This window comes from Accipiter gentilis, chromosome 8 (genome assembly GCF_929443795.1).
Source record: "Accipiter gentilis chromosome 8, bAccGen1.1, whole genome shotgun sequence".
In the NCBI taxonomy this organism is placed as follows: Eukaryota; Metazoa; Chordata; class Aves; order Accipitriformes; family Accipitridae; genus Astur; species Astur gentilis.
The window spans coordinates 42,974,136-42,986,172 of NC_064887.1; the positions used below are offsets into that span (position 1 = coordinate 42,974,136).

At 62.3% G+C, this 12,037-nt stretch overlaps 2 protein-coding genes across 4 annotated transcripts in view; both read right to left on the reverse strand.

The window, feature by feature from the left end:
• The window catches only part of HAPLN4 (hyaluronan and proteoglycan link protein 4), a 135,953-nt gene that overhangs the window by 2,064 nt on the left and 121,852 nt on the right, over window positions 1-12,037 (reverse strand). Inside the window, exons 1-4 of one of the 2 annotated variants that reach the window (XM_049809119.1) lie at window positions 2,257-2,315; window positions 1,768-1,885; window positions 1,047-1,409; window positions 14-316 (exon numbers count right to left, since the gene is read on the reverse strand). In XM_049809119.1, coding sequence (XP_049665076.1) covers window positions 14-316; window positions 1,047-1,409; window positions 1,768-1,885 — 784 coding nt within the window. In that variant the 5' untranslated portion in view covers window positions 2,257-2,315. Of the gene's footprint in view, window positions 1-13; window positions 317-1,046; window positions 1,410-1,767; window positions 1,886-2,256; window positions 2,316-12,037 lie in introns of those variants that run through there. The other variant, XM_049809118.1, reaches the window with a different exon arrangement.
• TM6SF2 (transmembrane 6 superfamily member 2) lies at window positions 4,077-9,520 on the reverse strand. Of its 2 annotated transcripts, XM_049809116.1 has the most exons (10): window positions 9,429-9,520; window positions 6,489-6,595; window positions 6,279-6,376; window positions 5,952-6,055; window positions 5,746-5,828; window positions 5,410-5,534; window positions 5,179-5,280; window positions 4,961-5,053; window positions 4,756-4,875; window positions 4,077-4,362 (listed from the first exon to the last, which is right to left on the reverse strand). In XM_049809116.1, the coding sequence occupies exons 1-10, from the start codon at window positions 9,518-9,520 to the stop codon at window positions 4,156-4,158; spliced, it is 1,131 nt and encodes a 376-aa protein (XP_049665073.1). In that variant the 3' UTR covers window positions 4,077-4,155. The 2 variants fall into 2 exon arrangements, with proteins under 2 accessions (XP_049665073.1, XP_049665074.1); XM_049809117.1 differs by lacking the exon at window positions 6,489-6,595 and having other exon boundaries at window positions 9,429-9,453.

The window sequence follows — 12,037 nt, forward strand, 5'->3', positions numbered from 1 at the left end:
CTACTGCCATTACCGTTGAGATTGGAGGTGAAGCAGAAGGCGTCGTAGTGCTCGCTCTCCTTGTGCCGATAGCCGTAGTTGCGTACCCCCACCGGCGTGTCCTTGCGGCCGCACTCCTCCCGCGGCCGAGAGATGGGATACTGCACCGAGCCGTCCTCCAGCCAGCCGGCGTTGCACCAATCCATACCCTCCAGCCAGGCCTGGTGCAGCTGGTCGTGCGAGGCCAGGATGCCGTCCTGCTCCAGGCACGCCTGCTGCGCCTCGTGGAAGTTCAGGGTGTAGCGACCCAGGCGCGGGTGGTAGGGGAAGATCACACCTGGGGGGACGGAGAGGAAGGCTGGGCTGTGGGGAGGGTCTCCCCCACCTTATTTTCCAAGCTGCACCCAACGAACGGGGTCACCGGTGCAAGGCACCGGGAGCTGGCAGAGAACAGGGGCCGCGATGGGCAAAGTCCAGCGAAGACAAGCTGCCATCGTCTCTGCTCGGGGATTTTGGGTGCTCCAGGCTTTGCTCAGTAACCCCCAAAACTGCAGGGACCCCCACGGCACCCCTGGGCTCCAGGAGCTGCTGCTCTGGGACCTGGGGACATCGGTGGTGCCCACGCAGGGTCCAGCCAAGCCCCGGCATCCTCAGAGCGAGCCCGTACCAGGCGGAGCAGTGCTGCTGTGCCTCCTGAGCCCCCAAAAAAGTGTTTTCCCCCTTTCCTGGCATCCTCAGCCACAGCAGCCCATCCCGGCAGGCTCGGAGCCGCGTACGGTACCAGCACCGCTGCCACGGCCCGATCCCCCCCAGTGCTTTACGAGGCCGTGCCACTATCTATCTCCAGCGTTTATTAGCTGCCAGCCTGTAAACCTGGAGCAACAATAAAAGCCAATAACAGAGGCAATAAACCACGGCGCACGCCAGGAAAAACAACCGGCCGTAAAGCAGGACCGAGCCCAGCTTGGGGATGCGGCACCAGGAACGGTGTCCTGGCCATCCCACACGGGACACGGCAACACCCAGGGTGTCCCTGTGCGTCGTCCCCGGCATAGCCGTGCCGCTACCTTCGAGGTCCAGCTTGACCATGCCGGTGTCATCCTCGAGCTCGTTGGTGACCTCGCACTCGTAGCGGCCGTAGTCTTGCAGGGTGACGTTACGGATGATGAGCGAGGCATCGCCGAAGCCGTCCTCCTGCAGAGCCGTGCGGCCGCGGTAGCTACCGAACGCCCGCCGCGCCTTCCCCAACGCCACGAAGACGTCCACGAAGGCCATCGGCTCCGTCACTTTGGTCCACTTGAGGCGGATCTCGGCCGGGTCGTGGGCGGACATGTCGTAGTGGTACCGGCAGGGCAGGATGATGGTGCCGCCCCGGTGCGTCACCACCTTCCCCGGGGCCGTTTGCACGACCACGGCCCCGCTGTCACCCTCTGCAAGGGACACCGAGCTCAGGGGAGTCCCTGTCCCCAAGCCTGCCCTTGCCTCCACCCCAGGTAGCGCTGGCACGTGGGAAGGACCCACGGCGGGGCCAAGGCAGGCTGGGGCCATGGGGCAGGTGGGGCGACAGCCTTTGGGGTGAATTTCCCTCTTTTGGGGGCTTTGCAAACCCTGAGGCGGGTTGGGCAGCTCCTGGCCAGGGCAGGGGACGCACAATGGATGCCCCAGAGATCGTGATCACGTTTTAACGGATATTAAACCCAACAGCCTGAGGGCTGCAGGACGGCTCCCCCGTCCCATTCCAGGGGGGTCCAGCCCAGCTCCCCGCTGCAGACCCCCGTCCCCACTCACCCATGACATGGACCACCTTCTTCCGTCCCCGGGTGCTGAGCAGCGCGTCGGAGGCGAGGACGCCGGCGAGGAGCAGCAGAGCTGCCGGGCCGGCGGCCCAGGGGCCTTGGGGACGCATCTGGGGGGAGAACAGAGCCCCTTATAGCCCCCGCCGGCCCCCCAGGGAGGAGAGCAGCAGATGGAAGGTCTCTGAGCAAACCCACACTCTGCCCGACCCCCGGCTTCGGCAGCCCCCCCTCGGCATCGCTGCCGATCCCCAACCCGCGCCCCACGGGGGTCGTGCCAGCCGGGGAAGGAGACGCCGTCACCCACCGACACCCCTTGTGGGGAAGCCCCCCACCCCGTCTCCCACCTCACCCACCCCAAGCAGAGTCAGGGGTGACCACCAGCGCTGGGTCACCCATGTTCTTCCCCCCCACACCGAGCATCCCCGGCCCACGGGGACCCCCCGTGCCCCCCGGCCTGTGCCGGCTCTGAACTCCGGTTCACCCGCTCAGTTACAGCCGGGATGAATATTTCATGGCAAACGCGCCGGGCCGGATCTCGTGAGTTATTTATGTCAGCGCTGCCACATCTGGAAACTGAACTGATGGCGTGGAAGTGGGCTGCGGCTGCCGGAGCCCCCTTGGAGCCCCCCGATTCCCTGCCCTGCTTCACGTCCCCCCCTTCCCTGGGGAAAAAAAGTGTGTCGGAGGCCCCCCTGCCCCCCGGGGGGCTGCGATCCCCTCCTGAACCCCGTGTTCTCGGAGATGCCCCAGATCCCAGCCCAGGCAGCCTGGGTGTTTGTGTGTTCCCCCCCCCGTGGGAATCAGCCCCCCCCCCGTGGGGCTGGGGAGGGGGAACCAGGGCTTGGCCGTGGGGCAGGGGGAGCAGGGCAGCCGCCTCGGGGGGTCCCAATGCCCAGCTCGGGGGGGGGCAGAAGGAGCCGGACAGCCTCCCCGGGGGTCCCGGTGCCCGGTCCTGGGGTAGGGGAAGCGGGGCAGCCCCCCCCCCCCCCTCTCCGGGGGTCCCGGTCCTGGGGTTGGGGGAGTGGGACAGCCTCCCCGGGGGTCCCGGTGCCCGGTCGGGGGCAGGGGGAACGGGGCAGCCTCGGCTCTACCCCCACCGGCGGCCCCGGGGCCGGTGCGGTGTTGCAGTGCGGGACACTGCGGCGGCAGCCCCGGGGCTGCGGGACCGCCGGTACCCGGGAACGGGCGGCGCAGCCCGGGGGCCGCCGTCGGGAGCATCTCCCGGCCGGGGTCCCGGTACCCGGGTGGGGCGGGGGGGGGGGGGTGTCCCGTCCCGGTTCCCCTCGCCCAGAGCCGCAGCCGCAGCCTCCCCCCCCCCCCCCCGCACTCACCGTGTCTCCGCGGGCGCCGGTACCGGCCCGCGGGAGGGGCCCGGCCGCAGGAGCGCTCCGGTGCCGCCGGTGCCGCCGGTGCGGTTCCGCGCAGGGGGCGGCACCGGGAGCTCGGCCCGGCCCTGCCCCGGCTCCCGGAGCTGCGCAGGGCCGTCGGCTCGCCAAGGTCACCGGCCCGACCGGCCCCGGTCCCGGCTTCCCCCCCACCCCCGGTACTGCCGGTACCCCCGGCCCGGGCTGCGGGCGGGGAACCCGCGGGATTAAAAAGAGTTTTACCGGGTAAATCCCCCCCACCCCGGCCCCTGCAAGGGCAGCCCCGAGCTGCTGCCTGCACCCCCCACCCGTGTGCACACCCCCCCCCCACTCGCACCCCCCTGCCCACCCGTGGGCACCCCTTTCCCCGGCTCCCCCCCCCCCCCCCCAGCCTGACCCTGAGCCAGCAAGGGCAGGCAAGGGCAGCGCAGGCAGCAGGAGACCCCCCCTGCCCCACAAAAGCCCCTACACCCCCAAAAGGGCAGGAGGGGGCAAAATCAGGCAGCTTCTCCCAGCACGGGCACCGGGCAGAGGGTGGGAAGCGGCAGGGCCCCGGCGGATGATGTGGGGGGGCCGGTACGGTGGCACAAGGGGTGACGGACCCAGGTTCAGAAGCCGTACCTTCGCTCCTTTATTTTGTAAACAGTGTTTTCCTGGCACGGTCCCTGCTTCTGCATCCTTCTGCTGTGACTGGGAATACCGGGGCAGGATGGGGACCCACGGCCCCCAGGGACCCACCGGGAGGGAAGCCCAGCTCCTGTGGGTCCCCCCACCAGCAAGACCCCCCCCCCCCCCCCCAGTGCCTGGGCAAGGGCAGGGCTGCAGCAATGCCCCCGCGGAGCACCCCGGGGTGCTCCCAGCGGACCCCACAGCGTTAGGGGACACGGAGGAGCGGGACACCGGAGAGCATCCCTGGGGATATCTCTGCCAGCCGGGTCCCACCGCAGAGCGGCTGCTGTTGCAGCAGGGAGAGGGGGGGGACGGGCAGCAGTCCCCCCCGGGGCAGGCAGGACACATCACTGGTGCTTCTTGCCCACGGGCAGGCTGGCAGGAGTGGCGGGCAAGAAGAAGGCAGGGCAGCGCAGGCAGCGGTAGGCCAGGAGCTGGGGCCCCAGAGCGTAGAGGACGTTGGTGATGAAGAAGCTCCACCAGACATCTTCAGGGGTCTGGTAGGGGAAGGGCGTACGGTTGTGCAGCGAGGAGCCCAGGTGGGAGAACTGAGCCTGGGGACACAGAGCAGGAGGTGGCACGGGGTGGGGGGGTCGGCAGCGATGGGGTGGCCCGGTGTAGCCCACCCGGCACCAAAGGGTGTTTTGCAGGAGCGCGCCTACGGCGCGCATCCTATCTATAGACCTTCGGGCTCGCTCCAGCCTATTTCTGTCAAACTAATCCCCGGCTCCATTAAGATCCACCGAGGCCAAAGTAATTATCGGGCGGCGGCGGTGGGAACTGCTCCACATGCAGCCGTGGGCGCGGATCTGTCCCCCCAGGCTCAGCCCTGGACCCCCGCTTGCTTTCTCCTGGCTGGGACCAAAACCCAGCCGGGGGGTCCCGCTGTTTTTCCTCCCCCCCCTCCACCCCTGGAGCCTGGGGAAGGAGGACGGGGCAGCCCTCACCTGCGCGACGGCACCGGCAAACACCAGGCTCCAGTCGGGCAGCCAGGAGCAGCCGGGCAGCACCAGCCCGTAGATGCAGAGGCAGAAGAAGGGGAGGACGTAGAACATGTAGATCAGCATCTGGAGGGGAGGACACGGAGAGGGTCACCCTGTCCCCGGTGGCACGGGGAGGGGGGGGGTCCAGCTCTGCCTCCACCCCACTGACCTGCACTTTGGGGTAGGCGACGGGGTCGCGCAGGTACGGCTCGCGCTGGTAGATATACTCGAAGCACGAATCGGCGGGACAGTCCAAAACCACCTGGGGATGCAGAGAGTGGAGGGGAGGTGGGTGTGGGGCAGATGCACCCTCCTTGGGATCCCCGTGGCCGCTCTGGGACCCCCACAGCCCTCTCCGGTACCCCTGTGCAGGGACCCAGCACTCACCATCCCCCTGAAGAAGGTGAACGCGGCGGTGAGGAGCAGGACCAGGACCAGCCCCATGTCCTGGGGCCGCTGGTACAGGCGCTTGCGTTGCTCCTCTGCAACCTGGGAGAAGGAAAATGCCGTATTTTCAGCTCTGCACCCTGTGGTCCGGCCCCGGGAGGGGAATAAGGCTGACGGCCCCCGGTGCAGCTCCCTGCAGAGCCCCTGCCCCAGCTCCGGCTCCCAGCTCACCTTCTCAGGGCTGAGGCACGGCAGGGCCTTGGGCTGCTGGAATAGCCTCGTCCCAGCCCAGATGGGGATGAGGATGTAGGGCAGGTTGAGGAGGAAGGCAGGGCTGAGGTCGGAGCTGTATTTCCCTGGGGAAGGAGAGGCACAGGATAGGCACGGCAGAGCGCTCAGTGCCCAGTATCGATACCTGCTGCTCGCCCCCAGGTCAGCACCTTCCTCCTCTGCCCGTGGGACAAGTGCCTTGGAGCAAACCCGCCAGACAGTTGGGGGGATGGATGCAGCCTGGAGGGATCAGCAAGGGCTGGATGTGGCGTCGAGCCGCCCTCCGCGCCCCCGTACCTATCAGGTTCCCAAGCAGGAAGACGACGATGCTCATGATCAGAGAGCCCAGCCAGAAGAGACCCAGGTTCCTGTAGCTCTTTCTGCAGAGACATCGGGATCAGACAGCTCTGCCAGGCTTGGAGCTCCCCTCCTCACAAAATTCGGGACTCTCCCACCCCCACGAACCCCTCCAAGCTCTCCTCTCCGCCGCCATCCCCGCTCACCTCTGGCCGATGGCCGCGATCATGGCGAGGTAGAGCCCGTAATGGATGATGCCATCCCAGTAACAGATCATGATGCCGTGCGCCGTGCGCAGGTAGGGCTCGCCCTGCCCGTTTGGAAGAAAGCGGATCATACGGGGTTGGGGCAGGCGCTTTTCCGCACCCCCTCCCCAGGGGATCCCGCGGGAACCGGGGCTGCTCCGTGCGTGGTCCCTCTGCGGCAGGAGCAGCTTTGGGAGCAGGAGCAGCATCCGTGCTTGACCCGAGGACACGGGGCTGCTCGTTGCACGGCCGGGGTGTGCGAGAGCCCGAGGTGGGGTGAGGTGGTACCTCTCTGATGTAGACCTCCATGAAGCCAGAAATGTAGCCATCCTCCTCCAGCGAGATGATCAAGTCGACGATGGAGGTGAAGGAGAACACCACAAACACTGCGGGAGAGCGAGCCAGCTCTGAGCGGGTTCCACGGCTCTCCCCAAATCCCAGATCTCTGCTCCCTGCCCCCGCACGGGATCAGTCCCCACACCCTGGGGGGAGACTCACCGCAGAAAAGGGGGTCCTGGAAGTGGCTCCCTCCGCTTATGAAGAAGATGATGGAGAAGAGGCTGGCGAGCACCAGCACCCCTGTCAGCATCAGCACCAGCGGGCTGCTGCAGAACAGCAAGATGGGTTCAAGCACCCGGGCAGAGCCAGGGAGGTAAAGCCCTGTTTCCCCCGGTCCAGCCGAAACACCCTTTGCCCCCACCGATTTTGAGAGGTCTCTGCTGAAGCAGGGAGAACGGCAGGATCAGCCCCTGCTCCCCAGCACAGACGGGGTCCCACTGCGGCATGGGGTGCTGCCCATCCTCGGCGGGGGGAAACCGGCTCCTCCAGGGTCTGAAATAACCCTGGGGAGGCGAAGCCCGGAGGACGGCTGGGTCTGACACCCAGGCATGGATGGGGAAGGGGCTGCCCGGCCAAGGCTCCTGTGTCAGGGCAGGGGAGAAGCCCCAGAGGGGTTCTCCCTCTCCCTCTGCAGGCTGTGGCCATGGGCCACTGTTACAAGAGACCAGGAAACTGATTATAAAGCAAATCGGTAATGAGGAGACAGATACTGAAAACCTGTCCTAAGAAAGTGAAGAAGTTGTAGGGAAATCTATCCTGAGCTTGCTGCATCCCCTGCAAGAAGCACTTGCATCAGCTGGAAGAGTTGCAGCTCTGGTCCAGCCAATACTTCAGCTACGAAACATGGAAAAACATTACGGTATTTTTCACTCCAGCCTTTAACCCTGTTACCAAAGAAAAAGAAAAAGTAAGGTCGCGGCTGACTGTCTGCACAGGCACCGGTGTTAATAGCTTATCCTGCAGAAACACCCAATTACCAGCCCGCGCGCTCCTCGGCGCAGCACGGCGGACGTGCCGACCAGGGACGAAAGGCCAGCCGTCCCCTGCCCCAGGGTCACCCGGCTGAGAACAGCTCGGGTCTCATTTATAGGAGGCCGCGGCAACACCCGGCTCGTGATTGCCTTGTGCAGGTGGAATTGCTCTTCCAGGGACAGGGACAGCGGCCGGGGAGCGCAGGACCCCGTGCCCAGGGACAGGATGGGTGTCACGGCAGCACCGCGAAGCTGAGCTTGTCCTCACCGCGTGCCCTAAGCATCCGAACCAACACAGATGCTCTTGAAAAAACTTCAAAACAATCAAATAATTGAAGTGTCACCACCTAAGTGCATTATTACTAGTGTATAATTAATTACTACACAACCAATTACTCCCAGAGAATGATTAATTCAAAATTCAAATACGGATGCTGCGGTGGAGTAGCGCAACGCTGGGCTCCACCATAAGACGTGATCGTGCCTGTGATGGGGCTCAAGACACACCAACACGTACCAGCACCTTGGGGTGCCGCGCTCAGGGCACCCAGCTCACCCTGCCAGGCTGAGGGTCTCTGAGGCCACCACCGCTCGTCCTGCAGCGGGGGCTAATTAAGAAACAGGGGGACGTACCCCCTCCACAGCCCCCCGCAACGCCTGGGCAGAAGAATAATACTGTTACGGGCTTCAGTTTGGGGGGCTGGCTGGAGGGGTCTGTGCTCCCCACAGCTACAGATGGTTTTTAGCCGGTGCCACATCACGCAAGAAGGGCTGCGGATTTCATGGTGATGGATCCCGGAGATCTGGGCTGTGACGGTGCGGTGCCACGTGGGATGGAAGGGAAAGAGGAGACCGAAAAGATGGGAATGAAAATCAGGAGATCTTTAAGTAAAGCTTATCAGGTGGCCAGGAAAGCCCCGGCTCAGCAATTAAGAGAAGTTTGGCTAAAAGCGCTTCCCGCTGGTAGGGCAAAAGCAAAAATTAGCTATAAAAAGCAATATATAACAAATGAGAAAAGGAGGGTGAAGGGGTCTGGCAGGAATGAAAGGGTAGAAAGTGCAGTAAAGTGATGAAAGAACACAAGAGGAAAACCCCACAGCTGGCAGGTCCTGGGGTGTGAGACTAGAAATAAGAGAAAAGTAACCAGCCAGAGCATGGTTTTACACAGAAGAGCAATAAAGCATGTAAGGAAGCGGTGGGGGCTCCGGCCGGGTCCCCAGGGAGCCGACCCTGGCTGGCAGCTGGTACCAAACGCCCCGACACGAGGGTGATGGCCGGCCGGGGACGTGCCGAGCGGCCAGAACGCGGCAGGGTTGGGGCATCGCGGGGGTGTCACTCAGCGGTAAAACCGAAAGCGGGGCTGTTATCAGGCAGCGCGACGGTGGCGATGACGAGGCCGGCGTGGAGGGGTGGCATCGGCCGTGCTGGGACATGCCAGCGGGCGAGTTGCTGGGGGGGTTGGTCTGGGAGGGGGAGACGGGGCTCGGAGAAGTCCCCAGCACCCATGGAAGTATGGACAAATATGGGGGGGACACCCAGTGTCGGGGGTCCTGTCCCTCTGGCCTGGGGCGGCTGCGCTGGGGCCAGGTGGCTGGAGAGGATGCTCATAAATCAGGGAGGGTCTGAGCACCCTAACCTAACCCTAACCCTAACAGCAACGGGGCTGTCGGTGAGCCCCGTTACACCCCGTGTTATGCAATGAGCCTAAGCAATGCTGCTGGTCTGTTCACTGATAATGGGATTTAAAATGTCTTAAAGGCAACTATGAAACACATCGGCAAAGTCCCAGCCTGCAGCGGCTTTTCCACGGGCTCAGCCAGGGCAGAAGCACCTGGACTGAGCCCCCTGCCCCGGGCTGGACCCCAGGCCCAGGACAGAGCCAGCCCCCTGCCTTGGACAACACTCCCCCCTCTCCAGGTCCGGATGGGACCCGGTGGCCTGTCCTGGGTGGGATAGCTCCCAGCATCCTTGGACAGAGCCTTGTCCTGGGCCAGACTGGATGCTCCCCCCACCCCAGTCCCAGACTGGACCCAGCATCCAGGACCAGAAGAGGACAGGACCCAGCACCATGCCCTGTGCCCGACAGCAGCATCCCGGTCCCCAAGCTTTGTCCCAGGCCCGCACTCACTCTGCCAAGGTGGTCGCGCCGTTGATGCCGAAGGCTATGGGGATGGCGAGCAAGGAGGGGGCGAGTGCGCCCGGCACGGCGGGGAGCTGCATCCCCGGCTTGGCTGCCGGAGCCCACGGACTTTGGCCCCGCTGCCGGCAAACAGGCAGCGCCCTTAAAGCGCCCGATCCACCCGGGAGGAAGGCCAGGGGGTCCTGGGGGGGGAGGGGGGGGGAAGCAGGCAGCAGCTGAACACATGCGTCTCCGTCTCCCCACGAGGGTCCGTGCTGGTCTCTGCACTCAAGGGCTGCCTTGAGAAATGGTGCTGAGGGCTGCAGGGGAAGGATAAAAGCACTCCAGAAGAGGCTTTGAAAGCTTGGGGACTGGGTGTTTTTTCTTTTCCAATTCATTCTGGAAACCTTAAGTACTTAAAAGAACCAGGAAGACACACCTCTTCAGCTCTGTAAGAGGAAAAGAGAAGGAGCGCAGCACATGAAAGCCAACACTTCATCCCCACCTTTAATAATGAATTGAACTGAGCAGAGAGCAGGAGTTTCAAGGTCTCTGCATCCAGCTGGGAGCCCAGCATTCCCCCGACCTCCTCCTCTCACGCTCTCTGCTCAAAACACAGGCATTTATCTCTCCCCCAGCCCGGGGAGAGACCTGCCTCAGTGATCCAGAGCTGGGACGGCACTTAGAAACTTCCACAGTACTTAGCAGACACCCCCCCAACACAGCCGCTCAACCTTTCCCCCCTCCTCACGAAGCCTTCCCAAACGCGCCACTGTGTCACGTCACTCTTTTGCCCTCTTGCTTCAGAGTCCGGGAGCCGAATCGGCCGTCCTGCACTTTGCCCTGGGCTTGTTCGTCGTTCCTCCGTGCGGGAGGAACTCGGAACGCACCCCATGTGCCTCGTCAGCACCGAGGTGGCTTGTCACTGATGAGGAAAGGCTCGTTAGGCAGCGCTCGTTCAGCCTACAGCGAAGGGAGCGCACCTGAGAGCAAGGGAGGTTGAGATGTAATGAGATGGGGCTTTGCAGCCGAGAAACCACCCACCAGCCCCATTTGTACAGGGAGATGTACAAAAAGCAGCATGACACCCTGTAAAAAGAAGGGGGGGGGGGGTGAAACCAGATAATTTGGGGTGATGACACAATAACCTTCCGATCTTCCCAAACACCAAACCCTCTACAAGCGTCGCTCCAGTCTCCCAGCTCTTGCAACAGCCGCTCGGGGCAAACAAGCACGGACACCTTTGCCTCTCCCTGGGCGGGCGATTTCACGATGCATCCTTGTGCCACGCTCACCACGGGACTTGTGCTCAGCCACCCGCGTGTTCACGCCAGCCGGGCAGCTGGCACAGCGTTTGCATGGCCGGCACCGGCAACTTACACTTTGATCTAGAAGAGTCCAACTTTGGCGACCTTCTGGGCATGCCGCAGCAGCCGCCTGTTTGATTCGGTTTCTGAAGACTAAATCCCCGCTTTGTAGCTAATGATGGCAAGAAGGAGGACTGCGCTAAGTGGCTCGCTGGGTTCCTGCAGAACTGACCCCTGCCTGCTGCTCCCAGCAGCAGGGCACAAGGAATAGTGCGTGACTTACAACAATGTTAAAAAAAAATCACCAAAACAGAGCAGAGCAAAAGCACCTATTGAGGAACAGTTATCAAGAGAAGGGGCTCAGGAAGACTGAGGCCACTGTGTTGAAATAAACGAATAAAACTTTTGCCAACATGACATCAATGAAGTACTTCGGGATTGCTGTAGTATCAGATTAGCTTTAAAGACCGGATCAGCAATAGCGGAAAGCCTGCCCACTCGCCCTGCTGACAGGTCACTGTCAGTGCCGAAAGGATGTTGTACTACATACACTTGGAACAAAAAGTGATTCTGAAAATGCCTCCACCCTCCAGCAGCCTCCCCACAAACCTCTCCTTCTATAAAAAATACCCAGCAGCGACACGGGCAGCCCAGCTTCAGCTCCGTGGTGCTCCAGTCTCTGGCGATTCAGAAAAACCAACTCAGCAGCTCCAGCTTGTGCCAGCCCAGAGCCAAGACCCAGCAGCGCTGCCACAACAGGGAGAAACTGAAGGGATGGGTGTCTTAACTTACCAGGAATGCGCAGTTGTCACAGCGACCTTAATCATTCGAGCAGAAGCTTGGCCCTACTGAAGACCTGCCAGATTTCTTATCTTTATTTCCCAATCTTCCACAACTACTGCCCATGCTGATCAGCCATGTACAAGCTGTAGCAAGTGTACGCAGTGTGCCGGCACACCATGCGCAGCAGCAAGCCAGATCTGTGCCTTCACAAGGTGCTCATGCATTTTGATTTTTCTCAAAATGAAACCCTACTGAATTTACTGTTTCAAATGTTTTTATTGAAAGCCAAGTCCTTGACTCGATGTTGTTAAGAAAAGTTAACAAAAGACAATCACACGCCAAGTATTCGGACTGAGGGAAAACAAGTGCAAAAGAAACCAAACCAACCAACCTCACTTTGTTTTCCCTAAGATGCTTGGAAGGAAAGAGATCTAGAGCAGTCTCTCAGCCTACAAAAACCCACAGTAAGACCACTCTTTCAAAAAATTCAGTGATTAAAAACTAAGGAACAAATGAGTTTAATTTTAT

What these genes read in the sequence shown, in the direction of transcription:
- TM6SF2 (XM_049809116.1), bottom strand. Translation starts at nt 9,520, where the DNA reads ATGCAGCTCCCCGCCGTGCCGGGCGCACTCGCCCCCTCCTTGCTCGCC. An exon ending in TGGAGGTCTACATCAGAGAG is followed by an intron (nt 6,056 to 6,278) that starts GTACCACCTCAC and finishes CCAAACGGGCAG; the next exon opens with GGCGAGCCCTACCTGCGCAC. An exon ending in CCTGCTTGGGAACCTGATAG is followed by an intron (nt 5,535 to 5,745) that starts GTACGGGGGCGC and finishes CTCCTTCCCCAG; the next exon opens with GGAAATACAGCTCCGACCTC.